At 42.4% G+C, this 18406-nt stretch overlaps 1 protein-coding gene across 1 annotated transcript in view; it reads left to right on the top strand.

Moving 5' to 3' along the window:
• The first annotated feature begins 1381 nt into the window (after positions 1-1381).
• ANKRD33B (ankyrin repeat domain 33B) overlaps positions 1382-18406 on the top strand; it is a 45009-nt gene continuing 27984 nt past the window's right edge. Inside the window, exon 1 of the mRNA XM_063162794.1 lies at positions 1382-1816. Coding sequence (XP_063018864.1) covers positions 1382-1816 — 435 coding nt within the window. The remainder of the gene's footprint in view (positions 1817-18406) is intronic.

The raw sequence follows: 18406 nt of genomic DNA, 5'->3' as shown, positions 1-18406 counted from the left end.
AAGCTGGTAATCTACACAGCTGTGATCTCAGAGGTGTCTGGAGGTGAGGGGATAGTTTAATCTCCTTCCTTCCCAGTTTAGCTCCTTTGCAGAAGCAGCCAATCAGGGAACTATTTAATACTAATTCTGCTTACAGATATCCTCCTGCTGGGCACTGGGATAACCCTGCCAGTCAGGATTCAGCAAGAAGCTGCTGGGTTTTGTATCACCCATCATGTCTGGTTTACACAATGATTTCTCGTAAGACTGTAAACAACTACTATTTGGGGCCCCTTAATTCACAGTTACGCTTTACTTTTCCTTCCTATGTTCTTTTAGTGGAAAAAATGTGGCTCATAGTCTGCCTCCCCTCGTGCAGAAATATCACCTCCTTTCTCTCCCATCAGACAGGGACTTGGACCTTGGACATTCACTTGCTGAAGGATGTCAAATGTATGAGATTCACTTCAAAAAGCTGTTGAGGAAAGCAACCCTATTTTGTTGGCCAAAGGATTTCTCCCCACTGTTTCCTTGGCAGAGAACAGTGCTAATCCCTGACATTTGTAAGGGAAAGAGACTTTAGAGGAACTGTGACAAAGCAGGAACTCAATTTATACATGTATTATTCCTCTCAACATAATCTCCAAATGCCTTCCATAAAAAGTACGTGCCTGATATCTCTACAGCTGCTAGAGCATCTGGGCTGATTTAATGAATTGCTTGCTTTTACAGCACGGCAATTCTGTGCAGTCATTCCCCTTAGTTTCAGTGTTTATTTCAAAAGACGAATTCCGCACAGGCCGGTTGTATTCCTGAAAAGTTTTTGCGTACATCGCTGCAGCCGCGGCTCTCGGCACCACGCAGTTGGTGCTGAAGGACCAGCGGCGGCCGGGGCCGCTCCCGCCTCTGCCCCCGCGGGTTCCTCCGAGCCCAGGAGTCTGAGGAGCCCCGGCGGCGCTCGGGGAGCCGCGGTCCCGCACCTGCAGCTCGGTTCCCGCAGGGAGCAGCCGCGCCGCCCCCGCTCCCCCCTCACGCCGCCCCGGCACCGCGCCCCGCCGCTAAACCCCAGCGCCAATCTCCGCACAGCGATGCTGAGCGGATTACGGGCCGGGAGTTCGACAAGTGCCTGCGCTCCCCAGAGCCGCCCTGCCCGCCCGCAGCCTCTCCCCGCTCCTCACGGCGGCGGCAGCTCCCCCGGGCCGGGCCGGCGGCGGAGAGCGGCCCCCGCGGAGCCGGAGCCTCCCCTCAGGCGGCGGCATGCCCCGGCCCGGGGGGCGGCCGGGCTGCCGCGGGGCCGCCCGCGGGAGGGGGCTGACCCTTGCGTGAGGGGGCAGCGGCAGCCGGGCCCGGCGAGGCAGAGTCGCGGCTGCCGGGCGCCCTGAGCGCCCCGCGGGGCCCGGGCATGGTGCTGCTGTCCGGGCACGGCGAGCAGCTGCCCGGGGAGCGCGTCTGCCCCGCGCCCGCCGCCGCCAAGGAGATGCCCGGCGCCGGGGCGGAGAGCAGCCCCGAGCAGGGGGCGGCGGAGGCTGCCGCCGAGGAGCCGGACGAAGAGGAGGAAGAGGAGAAGGAGGTGGAGGAGGAGGATTGCGAGGAGTACGAGGACTTCTCCGAGCTGCCCGACACCTGCAGCATCGCCTCGGACGACTCCTTCTACCCTCCTAGGGGGCTGGACGACGACGACGAGGACATCTGGTCCCTGGAAGGGGACGAGCGCGACAGCCCCGAGGCGCTCAGCCTCTTCCGAGCCTGCTGCACCAACAACAGCATCGTGCTGAAGGCGCTCATCCGCCAGGGCCCCCAGGAGGAGGAGGTGCGGGAGGCCGACCGCAACCGCAGGGTGAGTGAGCACTGAGCATCGCCCGCCGCCCCGCAGCCCCGCACCCTGCCCGGGGCAGCGCGGCTCGGCTGCCGCCTCCGCCCCCAGCGCCGAGCCGAGCCGTGCCGGGGCAGCAGCCGAGCCGGGGCTGAGTGCCGCCCCTCCCGCCTCCTGGGGTGCTGCCCTGCAGCCCCGCGGGGAACGGGACCCCGGCAGCGAAGGGCAGAGATGGGTGTGACTTTACAGCCCTGACTTTCCGCCTTCGGCTAAGGAAGGGTCCGGTTTATGGGATGAGACGGAGGTAGAGATTCCGGTTTTCCCGCTATCAGTTTTGAATTGTCTTGTTTTCCCTCTGTTTATTGAGGACAGAGAGGGGCATCGCTGGTAATGGTTGTGTTCAGCATCAAAAAACCTTCCTCTTTTCTGGGCTGTTCATCCCCTGCAGTATACTTTATGATATTCACCTTGAAATTTTGAACTGCTGCTAATTTCTTTTTCATTTTTCCCCCTTTTCATATTAGTTTTTTTTTTGTTTGTTTTTGGTTTTGTTTTTGTTTTTGTTTTTTTTTTTTTTTTCTTTTAGCTCCCTCAAAAACATAAGCTTGTTCCTGGTTCCTAGACTGCCAAGCAGGGTTCAGGGTGTTCCTGTGTTAAAATCAGCATTTTTCAGAGTTCTCCTTGTGTTTATTTTGTGGCTGATAGTCTATTTTTGGGGCTTGTATCACTACAAGTTTTGCGGCTCTGTTTTTTCCTGCTGCTCAGTTAATTGCAGAGGCAGAAGTGTACTCCTCTAAATCAGAAAGTGAAAACTTGGGAAAGATTTTCTGGCTAATGAGTTTCTGGGACATTTGAACAACAATATTGAAGATTAGCAATATTGCTACAGTTTGTTTTAAACTTAAGTTATTTTGCATAAACAATCTGCAAAAACAATTCTGTGACTAATATGTGACAGCAGTGTTTTGAAAGGAAACCTGTATTATTGGGCAAGTAACTTGCACATTCTGGCAACATAAGTTGTCTTTATGTCAAAAGGAATGCCATGATTTGTGTTTGGTTCTGTCTGGAGAGGAACTTTTCTTGTGGCTTAGATGTATGTACTTCTAGGATTTTTGCTAAAAAAAAAATCTTTACTTCTTCTCCAAAGGATTGATTTTAATACAGATTTTCAGTAATCAGACTTACTGTAAATTTCTTAAAAAGACAAAAGGTCATATTAACACATCTGAGGGAGAAGCAACCTATGGTGTGAAGGTGGGAATGAGCAACAAAGGACAGAAATAATTTACATCAGCTCTTCTGCCTGGGCCAGGATATGATGATCTGGGGTTCTGCAGACCTCAGTCAATAGGAATGACAGAGCTCAGCACAAGCATCAGCCCTCATCCTGCAGCTGCTCTTCTGGCAAAGGTGATCAGATCAGGGTTGTGAAAGCAGCAAATTCTCCTCTTTGGACAGCCTTCCCTTCACTATCCTCCTCCCAAAAAAGCAAGGTGTTCTTTATCTCTTCAGCTCCAGAGAAAAGAGACAAAATTTTAGTTTGAATCCGAAAGTTTATTTTCTTTGTTCGTACTGCAAAAACCCAAAACCCAACAAAACAAAACAAAAAGAATATCTACTTAGGCAAATATTCAATTTGACCTGAAATTAAAAATTGGCATAAAATTCTGTTTTCTTCATTTTTTTTATGAATACAAAGGAAAAGGTTCTGGAATTCAGCAACTTGTGAAGCTACAGGAATGATATGGTAGACATGAGTTCACTTTCTCTCTGCCTTCCTCACAGAAGAGCCCCAGTCACAGCAGTACAGGACACTCAGAGCAGGACACTTGTTCTTTTCCTGAGATGTGAAGGGGGTGGGAGAAATCTTTTGACTAGGAAGCAGAAACTTCAGGTGTGACTCCTGCTCGGAGGTATAGAGGCAAATTCTCGTTATTTTGCAAAGGAAATTCACCTTTTTTAGAGAACTTTACCTAACAGATGGAAATTTCACACAAAGGGCCTTTTATTGCCCTTTCTGCGGATTTTTTTTTCTCTTGAATTTCATTATAAAATCATTGGATATTATTCATGAACAAGACAATTTTGCTGCCACAAAGTAACAGAACAATTTACACATACCTGTTGTTCTCATGAAGTTTTTTAGTTGGTGAAACTAAAACTATTATTGGCTTTCAGCATCTTCTTTTGACAGGATAATATTTTTTCTACAATGTTATCTTGTATGCATTTGTTAGGAAGCTCTATTTTTTTCTTGTTTTAAAATATTTTTACCTTTCTTTTTTTAACTTTTTTTCTCTTCTTTTTTTCTCCACACTGTGACCAAATAAGCTAGACTTTTGTGTCTTCAAAGTTTTAATTTCTTTTTCATGTGACAGGGTAGAGAATGAAGAATAACTTGCTTTTTGAGAAGTGGGTGGTGAAGGGGAGGGCTGTCCATCTGAGGATATTAACTATTTTCGGCATCCTGATCTGATAACCTCAGGTATGTAGGTACATTACAGTCTATTTTCACAATTTCAAAATCAAGTTTTCTTCAAAACAGACAAAACAAGTAACAAGATATTGTAGTAAGACAACACCATATACTTTGATTCTGAAAGTAAATAAAATCAGCTCACAAAATGTAACATGAAATAACTTCCAAATGCCCTAAACTGGGCACAATGAGCCTGCTTTGTTTTTAATGTTTTACCTTGTTCCTGAAGTGTAAGTGTATAAATGTAAGATGTAGAAGCAGTTCTCCAGGAATTGCTAGGATCCAGAGGTACTCTTACTTATTTTCCTGCACCCTTTGTGCCAAAATACATCAATTGTCTCTTTAGAGTCAATTTCCCAAGCTTGGGTAGTGCCTTTTTGTGTCATTTCTCCAGAAGAGTGTTTTCCCTGCACACTGTTTGTGAGCTGCAGAACCTCCTGCCAGGCACAAGTCTTCATTAAATCCACCTTCCTGCAGTAAACCAGACTCCACAACATCTGATTTATTAGTCACCACATGTAGCCTGAAGATCTGCACCTTCCCTGTCTTCTTTTCATTACTGTCAAGACAAAAGCAGTCTCTATATCATCGACTGCAGAGGATCCCCAAGCGGCTGATCCCCTCATCTTCTCTTGCACCGCTGGCTGCCCATGGAATTTTCGGAAAGACTGGATTGGTACTGCTCATTTCCTCTCCTGACCCAAACTAACAGTGAAATATTTGGAAAATAACTATGACAGCAAAGAATATACAAATTGTACATAGTGCAGGGTGACCTCTCATTCTTCAGTGTGTGTTCGTTTATCCTAACAGTAAAGAGGGATTTGAAAATACACAAGGGAAAATAAAATCATGGGTCTGGTGAAACTTCCTGACCTGACTGAGACCCTAGTATCACCTGGCTAATGGTGCTGCTTTTCACCTTACCACATGGGATCTGGTTCTCCTTCCTCACTAGTCAAATTTCTAGAATTTCAGATATTTTTATCTCATCATTTTAACATCACTTAATATCAAATTTTGCCTGGCAACCAGGTTTATATATATATGTATACTTAGAAAGACAGAGTTTCAAAATCTGGTGTTACCTAACTGCAGAATACAAGCAAATTTAGAAATTTGCCATGACAATAGAGAAAGCATTAGGAGATGGGGGAGAGAGACGAGAAGGCAAAGAACGTTCCCTTGCCAGGTTGAAAATAATCACTGCAGCTGATCCACAGAAAGATTTTGTGCTGATCTTACATGTGGTATAGCCCATATTAGCAAGAATATTAGAATATTCTGTTGTAGTATTTTTTACTTATTCCTTTTTTTTTTTTTTTTTTGAGTCTTTTGTCCAGTTCCATAGACAGCTATGGACATAACTGTGGGAATGTTTCTCTGAGTGCAGCCTAGGCGTGTTTGTGCACTGCACACTGTGAGTGGATGTTTTGGAATGGCATCACTCACCTGGTTTCCTCACTGGGTCCATGACAGTATCCAAGGCATCAGACCTGTCATGTTCTCCTTTCCCGGTGGTGCAGGCTGCTCCTCAGGCTCTGCACTGCCACAGTGAAACTGCTTTGGGAAACTCACCCAATTTAGGGAGCTTTGCCCTTCAGAATTTTTCTCAGAGCAATGCACAGTGAATCCTCCATGGAGCTGACACCTGAATTTGTCCTTGCCAAAGGGCTGGCCTTCTGAAATTGCAATTGGTTGTGAAGTACAGGGAGCCAGTGGTTCGATTCCCACTTTCTGGGTGAGGGAACTTTGTCTTGGATGAGGCTTTTCTAAAAAGTCATGTATCACAAAAAGCACCAGAGCTTGTGTAACACTCCATTAACTCGTTTTATATTTATATATATATATATATTTTTTTAATCTTCAGAATGTTAACTTGTAAAAATAAAAAATCAGGAGCCTAACATTTTCTGGTAAGGGATGAAGTTCCCCTGTCACATGTTGCTTTTCAGTTTTCATGGCACATAGCTAACCCAAGTTAACCCATGTCAGACAAAGGATTTTAAGAACATAATCTCCTACAGTGCTCAGAATATTTTTTTTCATTATTATTTTCATAGACAGCTTCAATTCCTTCATATTATCTTATACAGGGCATTCTCATGGAAACAATTGTATTGAAACTTAACATCATGACACTGAACCATGAAAGGGAATTTTTTGGAGTGAAAGTACTTTTAAAAAGACAACAAAAGTAATATAATTTAAATCCTTTAAAAAGTACAGAAATCCTCAAATGCAGTAAAAAATGTCCCTGGAAATACATGTTTGTGCTTAAAAAGGAAGTGAGCAGAGAATTATAGATGTCAAAAAGGGGGGAATTCTTCTAATACAGTAATTACAGCTCAAGGTTAGCCATCAGAAAGGAGTAGACAAAGCACGGAAAATATGAAGTGAGCTGGCTAAGAGGGAATTTGGTAAGCTAACCAAAGAGCACGAACCAGACTGATGCAGGTAGGCACTCAGAGGCATTATCAGAAGAGCGTGGGCAGGTTAGCTGTCTGCCTCCTCTCCTCTGTATTCATCTGCACTGTTAGGTGACTAATGCCTATGTAAACCTGGCACAAAAAATAATCCTTTAAAGTAACTTTACTGGAGAAAAAGTATGTGCACAGAAGATAATTTCTATAGATTAAAGAGAACAATTAATAAGGACCCTGAGGGTGTGTAGAATTAAAGAATGGCAATGCAGGTCTTTAGTGCACTGCTGGAAATGCATGGCCAGAGCAGGCTGTGTCCTTCATGGAGCTGACAGGTAATATGACATAATTTGTACTTAGTGTCAAAAGCAGCATTAGCTAATAGATGTAGGTCCTACTGGAATGGACAAATACAGATTTGGAGACCAGATGAAAAAGTTGTGCAAGTTTAATCTACTTTCAAGTGATAGTTTCAGCTTCTAGAGAAACCAGATGAAGAGTAGCTTCCTTGAAGAATTTTGACAAATTGCTTAATGGGAAGTGTATGGAACAGGAGAAGTGTTTTTAGTCAGACAGTGTACAGGAGTAAAGGTCACATCAATCTTCTGTTCTGCTTTAAGCAATGTTTCATGTTAGTGTCTTAAATCAAGTGTGTGGCTTGCAGGGCTCCTCAGAGATGCAGGGATGATCCTGGTTACCCCTCTGAGCACAAATTGGCTGCAGATATTTAAAAATACAGCTGCATTTAAAATCCCATGGTAGCCTAACAAGACTGGTTGTCCTGGACAGCTTTCATCAGTAATTATGACAGACATATAATGTGTTTTTAGCATAACATGTCCATAACACATGGGACTTTGGGGTGTCTTACTGCCTTTTCCTAGAAGAATAGTAACGCTTTATTTCACAGTGCATAAATTGACACTGCTAATGCCTTCAATCCATTAGGAAATTCAAATTTATGTTCTCATAGAGGAATTGCTCAAGAAGGAATATTGGCACTAATTTCCTTTTGTAAAGCTTCCAAAGATTCCTCGGGGAAAATTTATTGAGGAATCATAGGAAGTTGAGGCAGAGAGCACTGCTACAAAACATCTGATTGCTCTAAAAAAATGGGTTCCTGTTGAGTTCAGTAGCTTATAGGAGGTACTGGACTTCAAATCTGCTGGGAAAGGAAGTGGTCCAAAAGCCCCAATATTCCCAAATTCTTCAGCTCCAAGCTAAGTAAGAGTAAGCTCCAGTAAGGCAACAGTGGTACCTCGATTTATCAAGGCTTTAGGTCTCAAGGCAAGGGCTCTGAGGAAGAAATAAAAAACGTTCCTGTCTCAGACACCAGATTCAAAGCTGCCTGGTGGTGGAAGTGGTGATCTGGGCTGTGGCTCTTGGAGGCTCCTGAGTCAGTATCAACAGATGGAAAGGCAGGGACAGGGATGTCAGCCCCTCATCAGGGAGTTCCCTTTTCAGAGGTGTGAGACTTGGTTGTCTTTCACTCAGTCTGCCTTGGTGCTGGGTTTCAGGGGACATTTCCAAAAGGGTTTTGAAAGAGGCATTAATGTTCCCTTTTGTGTGTGGCACAGAAACCACTTGCCATCACCTTAATTTTAGTCACACACTCTTGTGTTTATGCTTGGGAATATAAAATATGACAATAAGTTGAAACTAAAAAAAGTTGAATGAGGAGTACAAGCAATCAAAACATCTAATTGGATCTACTGCTCAAGAAGAAATAGACAGAAAGATAAAATCCCCAAAACTCCATTGTACATTCTGGAAAATATCACTGTCTGACAGAGACCGGCAAAAATCAGGTGTTTTACTGTAATACTTCTGTATTTTGATAGTACTTCAACTTCACAGAGGAGATGAGTAGGTAACTCTTGTATGACTTTACAGGGATTGATTGCTTCCCACTAGAAGAGCCAAATTTATCAAGTTTATGTAAAATTATATTTCATTAAAAGACATTTTTCTTCCTCTAAAGAGAAGTTGATACATGGTCACCAACTAAAATTCACTGTTAGTTTTGAAATAAAGGTAGACTTGAAAGATGTAAGCACCTTTACTTATAGAAAATACTGCCTAGATGAGCATGGGTGTGTGTGTGCATCGCCAAAGGAAACCATCTCTGGCACAGGAGCACCTGTGCAGCTCAGCTCACATCTACCCTGTGCAGGGTTAGCATCTCTGGTGTGGACACAGCCAGCACCTGGCCTGCATTTTCCCACAATCCCAGTCTGTTCTCCTCATTCATCATTTGATTTTAGGCTTTTGAGCTCAAACGCCCAAACTGGCATCATTTGTTGCGTTACGGTGTTTTGGAAATCATTAACTATGCTGGTACTAAAACTGGTAAAATACCTATTTGCACATACTTATTTCAGATATGGAAAGATGGCTTTCAAGTAGGATAACATAGATCATAAAATACTGCAGTTTTTCCCAAACTGGAATTCTGGTCATTAATTTCCATATCTTTTCCAGTGCTTGTACTTATTGGACAAATTATTCTGTTTTGGCTGAGGTTGGGGGGGAGGGGTTAGCAATTTATCTAAGTGCTGTATTGCCTGCTGAGAATTTTCCTGCATGTTCTTTCTGTATCATCTGTCATTGCACTGTGGAATTAGGTTTATCTTTTGGGAATGAGGTAGAATTGTACTAAAAACTAATGGCAACGTTGCTAAAAACTGCTGGTAGATTTTTTAAAAATAGAATAGAAAATCTCTGGAGAATGTGAAAGCAATGAAGAATTCCCACAGGCCTTATCTGAGACAGGAGTTCACTTTTAATGTTTTCATAAATAAAATTTCTCTCAGAAGATTACCCTTTTAAATGATTTTAAATATTATGCCACATCAGTTTGAATTTACCTGTTTCTGACCGTTCTTTAATTAAATACAAAAATGGAAACCCTCCAACTTGGGCTAGATATAATCCTGTATATAATCCTGATATAATCCTCAGTGAGTCACAAGAAGAAATAATCAAGTACTGTAGGAAGAGGATTGTTGTCACAGTGTCTGTGGTTGCACATCTGGCAGTGAATTAGCAATTCAAATTGTATCCACTGTGGGAAAAGCCCACTATGTGGAAATAGTTCCCAGTTTTCAATTCTATTATTTGCTATCATGTCTGTTAAATTCCATGGGGAGCAATTTGAAAGCAGGATGATGCAGAATGGGAATGACTCACGGTAAGGCTTTTGTCGGTTCACACGTTTCGGATGTACAAAGTTCTGAGCCCGATCCTGTAATATCCTCTCACATGTGAGGGTTGGGGATTTTTTTTTTTTTGTCTTCTGCCTCTCAGTACATGAGGCCTCATCTTTGGGACAGCTTGTGTGTGGACAGACCAACTGCTGGCAACAAGAGATGCTGCCAGCAGCCACCAGAGCTCAGAACTGGGCTCATGGAGAAGTTTTGAAGTTTTGTTTCTATTACTATAGGAGGGAAGCTTATGCAGAATCCATTGTTATTAGTTTTCTGAAGTTCAAAAGTAGCAGATAATGGGACATATTCAATCTGTTCATAAAAAGAGCCTTTCAGGCGGCATTTGGCTTCTTTTCTTTCTTTTTTCTTCTTTACAAAAGCTAGATATCTTGCTATTTGGAGCTAATAGTAGCAAGGCTCAGCTCAACTGTTTAGCATTTGATTGAGAAACACAGGAAGGGTATCCATGTATTCATAAAAGTGTCTTTAAGTGTGGATGAAAGGAAAGGAAGAGTTTCTTTGAAAGGTGGTGAGGTACTTCTGTGTATCTGCAAGTATCACACGAGTTTGATAAAGGATCCAAGAGAAGACAGAGTCAAAGCTCAGCTCCACAAAGGAGTTAATTTAAAATACTTTTCTTTCTACAGAGTTTTCTGCAGATTTTCTCTAAAAAGAATGAAGTAGCAATAACTTGTTAGACAAAGAATGTAGTCTAACACACATTTGCCAGTTCTGCAAAATTAAGTACAAGTATTAGTGAAATACCACAAACACTAATGCAATAGAAGTGTTTAGACTTCAAACACTAATGAAATATAAGAGCCCTTCTGAGCTAGTAAAAATATAAACATAGTAGAGAAGTCTTCTGGTTCCACTGAGACAAGCTGTAAATGCCTGGAAGCATGGAACAATGCCAGCCAGAGGAAACCTGTGTCTGGGAAGAAAAAGGTTGTTTTCTCTGCTGTCCTACAGGCACTTTGCAGGCTCACTGCTGTGTTAGGTGAGTCCATGGACAGCACGACTGTGTCAGAGACACTGCTCTGCTGCACTGCTTCAGCTGAGCTCCCCATGCAGAGCTGCCAGCCTGGAATAAAACACACAGGGTTCCTGGAGGAATAGCCTTGCCAGTGGTTTGAGAGGGGAGGGAAACCATTCATGGCTGACAGGGAAGAAACACAATGTCAAGGACTCTGGGAATGGAGTGAAAGCCTCTTTCTTGTACCCCAGGGACAGGGGCAATCTCCCAGGCAGAGGCTGTGCCACAGCCTGCAAGCAGAGGCTGTGTGAAGGAGCTCTGGTGGTTCTGGGATCCCCCTCAACCTCCTGCCATCACCAGTCAGTGGGACAGGCCAAGCTGTGCTGAGTCCTGCTGTCATTTATGTAGGGGGGGGGACTGAACCTTCCTTGCCACCTGTTTGTGGCTGTGCTTTCTTTTGTTTTACTGCACTGATGCTGTATGGTCTGCAGGAATTTTACAGTCCAGAAAATTCTTCCTCTTGTGAGGATGCAACAAGGATGCTCCAATTGCGAAGATATCCATGAGCAGAACTGCCTGTGGAATAGGAACTGGAACTGAGTACTTGATACATGCTAATCTTATTAATTCCTTACTTGAATTAAAATAGTGTGTTTATTGAAGTCAGATATGTCAGTGCATTTACAATACTTATCTTCATAAAAGTTCCCACGAAGTGTGTAAGATCCTTTACATATATGTGGATACATGAAGCAAATATTGAAATATTGAATACTCAAGTTAAACATTTTAGAAGCAGTAAGTTTCTAAAGCACCTGATAGGAGATTGTGGTAGGGTGGGGGTCGTCCTCTTTCTCCCAAATAACAAGTGACAGGACAAGGGCAAATGGCCTCAGGTTGTGTCAGGGGAAGTTCAGGTTGGGTACTAAAAAAATTTTTTTCACCAAAACAGTGGTTAAAAGAGGAATCTGTGTGAGGAGCTGCAGAAATCACTTGGTTTTTTCAGCCTGGGGAAAGGGAGACTGAGAGGAGACCTCATTGCAGTTACAGCTTTGTGAGAGGAAGAGGAGAGGCAGGCAGTGATCTCTGCTGTGTGGTAACAGTGACAGGACCCAGAGAATGGCCTGAAGCTGAGTCAGGGGAGGTTTAGATTGGATATTAGAAAAGGGTTTTTCACCCAGAGGGTGTCTGAGCACTGGAACAAGCTCCCCAGGAAAATGGTCACAGCACCAAGTCTTACAGTGTTCAAGAAACCTTTGGACAGTTGTCTGAGGGACAAGGTGTGATTCTTGGGGTGACCTGCCTAGGGCCAGGAGTTGGACTTTGTGATCCTGATGGGTCCCTTCCAAGCCAGCTTATTCTGTGTGTTTCTGTGTCATTCTGTGATTAAGTGTTGGAACAGGTTGTTCAGGGAAGCGGTGTGGTCACCATGCCTGCAAATGTTGAATAATGAGTAGATGTGGCACTTCTCAGTGTGGCTTAGTGAGCATGCTGGCATTCCATTGAAGGCTGCATTTGATGATCTTGGATGTCTTTCCCAGCCTTATTGATCCTATGATTCTGATATCAGCAGCCCAGAACCAAAAAAAACCAAAAAAACAAAAAGAGATGGTGAAAAAATGTCAACCTTTCTCTTAAAATTAATCACCCAAATTATTTTCTTCTAAGGCAAGAGATTATGAAATGTCTCTTACTTGCTATTGCCATTTTTTCTTTCTGTGGGCGTTTTTAGCTTGACCTAGTTTATGCTTATTACAGTCAGCACAGCTGATTTATGAGCAGAGGCTCCATTCACAGATGGGTGCAGGCAGAGCTGAGGTATTCAGGTATACATCTATGGCAATGTTCACAAATGCATTTACCATCCTCTTAGGATCTGAAGCCAAATGAGGCAAAAAAGGCCTAGCATGGAGGTTTCAAGTAAGGTAATGCTGTTTCTCATATCTCACCACTCTCTTTTCTGCTGTTGTTAAAATGATGAAACCCCTCAGCTATCATGTGTCAGCAGAAAGTGCTGTGATCTCTCTTTGGAGCTTCAGTACCTGATGCTAGATCAGTAGGAACTCCCTCCTGCAGGGGATGCACAGACAGTAACCATGGGGAGAAACAGATCAACACTGCCGACTGAATATCATGGATATGTGTGATATGGATGAAGATACCACAGAGGGTTTTAAAAATCACAGGGGTTCCTTTAGTGGCAGTGGAAAGAAGAGTGACTCCAGGGCAGGCCATGGCGGTGCAGGAGCAGGGTGCCCAGGGCACAGGCACTGAACCCACGGGGATGCTCTCACCCTGCAGCTTCCAGCTCAGGTGCCAGCTGCTGTGTCTGCTGGGGCAGGGGACCATTCCCTGCCTCACCTGCTCACCGGGCCACATTCACAGGTACTCACTAGTCATGTGCCATTCCCCTTTGTTTACCTGCTGTGCATGTGTCACTGAGGGACATCTCCCCAGCAGAGTGAGCTGCGGGCTGGTGGCTTCAGGCTGCACTGCTTAGAGGGCAACACAGACATTCTGTCTGAACACTTCCCAAGTTGGGTGAGCAGGGGAGCACAATCTTGTTCACAATCTTGTAATGAATATCCTTGGTGAGCTAGCCTACTGTCGTTTATCTGTCTGCCTGCAGAGTTTGAAAATTTAGGTCAAATATATCCAAATTCATGCTTTGAGAATTTATAAAAATAAATTAATTGTTTTGAGAATTAACAAAAAAAAAAAATCAGTGCTGGTTTTTCTGTAATGTAAAATAGTAACTGTAGTAATTGCAGTTGTGAGTTTAATGTGTGTATTGGCCCTTTTTTCTGTTTACTCCCTGCCATCCACAAAACACATTCCTCTGGGGAAGAGGTTTTTAAAATAGTGCTTAGTTACCCTGTTTAGATTTTGAGTACTTGCCTAAAAATACTGTATTTTCCTCTTTCTCATGTAATTTCTATTTCTAGTACAGTGACTTCATCAGTTGTGATTTATTACTAAATTGTTAGTGTGTATCCTAAAGGAACTAAGAACTAGAGCAAAGCCTGTACAGTTTGACAGCTTATCAGTCACAGGGGAAAGGGCAAGTGAGCATTGTTCATGTGATTTGTAAACCCTTACAAAAACATTCAAATATTGTCAGCATTGCTTTCACAAACTTTCTTCTCTTCCCAGAGCTGTATCCTGCTATTTCCTTTCAGATTTTAAGGTCCTCAGGGAGTGCATCTGGAATGATCCTACTTCATTACTGGTGATACTGCATCCAGTAACATTCCAAAATACATGATCTTGAAGTCTACCTATATTGGTTGAGCTTTCAGGATTATTGCTACAAAGCAATATCAGTTGGTATAACCATGTTATTTACAGAAATTCTACAGTAAATTCAAAAATCCAACGTGAGATTTACAAATGTTAAGGGGAAGAAGGTGATTTTTGGCTGTAGGGTTTTGATACCAACGTTAGTTAGAATCAGTTAATTGCAACTAGCCTTCATTTTGGGTAGGTGCTACTATTTGTTTCTTTCCAGAGATAGATTGAAGGAGTCAGACTCTGAAGGGAGCAGGAGACAGCCTGCCCATAATTTTCAGGTAGAAATGAAAAGACCAGATTTGGTCTTTAAAAGATTTCTGTACTACCAAGTAGCATTCTCTCATTTTGTGTCAGAGAAATAGAAAAATAACTCCAAATACTGAGAAAAACATTCAAAAATATTCTGCTACTGCTTCTAGGTGTCTGAATACTGTGGGAGAAAAACATAAGTTTTGCCATTCTTCCACTGCTACTTTGTGGTCTCTTTAGCTAATGGAGATAATAGAGTTCTCAGAAAATCTGGGATGAGAAATTGCAGCATTTGGTAAGTAACTGTAAACACTCTAAGCATGTCAGCTTCCACTCCTCAAATAAGAGAAAAGAAAACAAAGCCCAAACAGTATCTTCTGAAGTAATGAGAAAGATGAACTGTTAATTGGAACAAATCCATATTTATTCTTATTTTTTAATTCAATTTCTTTTCTTTTCCATAAAAATTTGCCTTTCTCATTGATGTGAGTAAAGGAAGATCTTAGGAAACCTTCCTGTTGCTTTTACTACACTGCAGCTTTTCTACACAAACCTAAGCGACCTTAATTCCTATTGAACTATTAGTAAAAGCCAGTGGAAACTCACAACTTCACAGCCAACCTCCAGATCAAGGCATTTTGAAAGAGTGATGAAAATTTTAGCAGCAGGGAAAGGAGAAACCAGTAATTACTTAGGAAATTGATTATATAGTCTCTGAAAAGATCCTAAGTCTAAGTAAACATGAGGAATTATTCCTACAGCAAATATTTAGGCCAGAGATCTATGATGCAGAAAGGCACATATTGATGAGGTTATTCATGCCATAAAAATGTAATATGAATGAAGATACACAGAAAGTAAAATGCTGTAAAATTCACAATTTTCAAATCTGAGTGTACAAGTTTTCTTAGCAAGGAATTTAAAAAGAGAAGGAGATTATAAGTTGTTAGTCTTTCAGTAGAGGCAAAATCTTGGTATTTCCTCCCTGTGCTTTCTAATATCCAGCTATGTAGGATAGGTTAGAACACACTTTTTATAAGGTTAGATGGGAGACATGACACTCCTGAATCAAAAACAGAAAGGAGCATAACCTGTAAAAGTCTTTGAAGTCATTAAGGTACACATGCCCTTCAGTTTACTGCTGTACGAGTCATTGGCTTTGTGCAGCTGACACAATCTCATCTGACCTCTGTTTCCTACCTGAGGGGTTTTGGCTCTCATTTGGTACAGCTGGGCAGAGCCTGGTGGCCTTCTGTACCAAGTGGCATGTTCTCTGTGGAATAAAGGGCTTAGAGGCTTTGAAACCTACATAGAATATAATCTCACACCTTTTCAGAACTGAAAGTATCATTTGTGCATTTCTTTGGCCAAAGAACAAGGTGGGAATCGGACCTAGGAAATGAGACACTTAGCACTGGATGATAAAATGCTTATTAGAGGAATTTAAAAAATGAAGAGCAGAATGTGTAACTCTCAGTGCCTCTGCTTTTAGAGGTTAGGGCTGAAGAACCTGCACCTTTGTAGATTTGGTGGTAAGGAAGGAGAGTGTTTGTTGCTGCTGAGCCCTGTGTCCATGCCCAGGGCAAGAGAGGAGCAAGATTTGGCAGCAGCCTGTGCTGCTGGTTTGCCTCACAAGCTCCTGTGGCTGAGCTGCTCTAGTAGGGGCTCTGTCTAAGCAAATAGGCTGGGAGGCTGAGGCTCCCTGGGGAGCTGTGCATGGAGCTGGGAGGTTTAATGCTGCTGAGATTTACTGTCCTCAGGCCATGCATAGATGGATTTACAGATGCTCCTTAAGGGTCTACTGGTGAAGGAGAGCAGCTAGTGCTCCACATTCTCAGTTGTGATGAAATGGAAACAAGTGTCAAAAAAAAAAAAAAATCTGGGCATAATATTTACCATTTATCATCTTAATTATGGTTGAATGTATTCAATCATCAATCAAATCTAGAAAAGCGAATCTTCTGGTTTTGCCTCCATCTCCTCTAAAACTGCTTGGTTTGTTCTTGAGTATGGCTTGTGAGTGACTGCTAAAAGGACAAGGGCTAACTTTAGAAAAAATATTGTTATTCTTTATGAAGTAGGTACATAGTGGGTTTTGTTCAGTGTATGCAATTATGTTGCACAGCTGAAAATTTATGTTGTCATACATTTCTAGTAAGAGAATACCAAATTTATAATAGAATAGTTAATTACACCAGCATTTACTATCTTCCTTTTAAATACAGAAATACCTCTTCTTTCCAGCTTTTTATTCTCATTATTCCTATTTACTGCTAACCACTCCATGCTTTTCTAATGGTCTAGGAGTTTCCTTCTCTGTCTTGCTCTTCAGCATTATGAAATGTAAAAATTGCACAAATAATAATGGAATCTTCTTTGCAGTACTTCTTCAAAGCAAATGTGCTTCTTCTCATGTCTTAAGAAATTCTGTAGCTTTGGAGTTGGGCACCACAAAAATGAAGAAAATTGTGTTTACAAGTCACCTGTACTATTTGAATGAACAAGTCAACGAACCAATCATTGCAGTTACAGCTTACTCGTGAGGACGAGAGGAGAGACAGACACTGATCTCTTCTCTCTGGTGACCGGTGACAGGACCCATGGGAATGGCCTAAAGCTGAGTCTGGGGAGGTTTAGTTTGGATATATGGACAAAGGTTCTTCCCCCAGAGGGTGTTTGGGCACTGGGACAGGCTCCCCAGGGCAGTGGTCACAGCACAAAGCCTGACAGATTTCAAGAAGCGTTTGGACAATTGTCTCAGGCACAAGTGTGACTCTTGGGGATGGTGCTGTGTAGGGCCAGGAGATATACTTGATGTTCCTGATGGGTCCCTTCCAACTCAGCATGTTCTGTGTAATTCTGAGTGTTATTTTCCTCCTGCACACTGAAAATTTCCTATAAGCCAGCTATCTTTTCTTTGCTCCAGGGCCTGCAGCATCATTCGAAGTTCCTGCAGTGTGTTCAGATACTGCTTTCATTAGTGAGCTGCTATCCAAAAAATGCCACCCTGCAGTCAAGCAAAGTCTTGACATACCCAAATACTCTTGTAATTCAGCTGCTGTGATACACAGAGATCTGTCAAGCTCACTGCAAACTGCTCTGAGAAACCTCCATCAGATTGATACATGCTGGGTTTTTGTAGAGTGCTTCTTTTCAGAAAAGCTGTTCATTTGTTGAGAAATCTGTGTTCTAAATGTCTACCATTTCTCCCATAGGTATCGGTCCCTAAATTAAAAAGCAGATTGCTTATATGAATTCCTGGACTCCTGTCTTAGTAATGTCTGTGTTACGGTTTATCTAAATATTCTCCAATTTTATGGAGTAGAACTGTTTCTGGATTGCTTGACTGAAACTGCTTTATAAAGTATAGGTATTGTATTAATGATTTAGCTGTTTTAACAAAGGCAAGTGATCTCTAGAAATTCCAGCTATTGGAATATAAATGTGAAATTGCTTCTCCCTCTTTTTTTCACAGATATTTAATTCTGTCTTCTTCAGATTCAATAGTATGTTAATGTTCAATTACTCCCTATATTTCTTTATTACTTAGGTGAATGGGGTGTATTCATTAGAAGATTTAAGTTTTTAGATCCAAGCACAGAGGAAGAAGATCTTTCCTGCCTTTCATTGCATGGAGCTAGACTCAGCTGAGATAAACAGGGTGGTCACAGGCTCTACAGAAGAGGGAACACTAAATCTGCTCTTGCCACCAGGCAAGGACATGCAGTACCAGCGTGTGCTGTATTTGCTTATTAAACTCAAGTTGTAATACTGTAGTTACCTTGAGACAGATAAGATGGTGATGCTACTGTGTCCCACCTGGGTATTCCGAACATGATTTTTTATCTTTCTTGAGCTGTCTACTCACACCCTGATACCTGTTAGCTGTTACAGCTACAGTGAATCCTTATCTAGCCAACTGAGATAATAAAAGGGAAATTTAAAATGGGAATGCACACTTAAGAAAAATAATGAAACCCAACAGCA

Source organism: Melospiza melodia, chromosome 1 (assembly GCF_035770615.1).
Source record: "Melospiza melodia melodia isolate bMelMel2 chromosome 1, bMelMel2.pri, whole genome shotgun sequence".
In the NCBI taxonomy this organism is placed as follows: domain Eukaryota; kingdom Metazoa; phylum Chordata; class Aves; order Passeriformes; family Passerellidae; genus Melospiza; species Melospiza melodia.
Note: the sequence above shows the minus strand (reverse complement) of the source record. Positions and strands in the feature narration are given on the sequence as shown.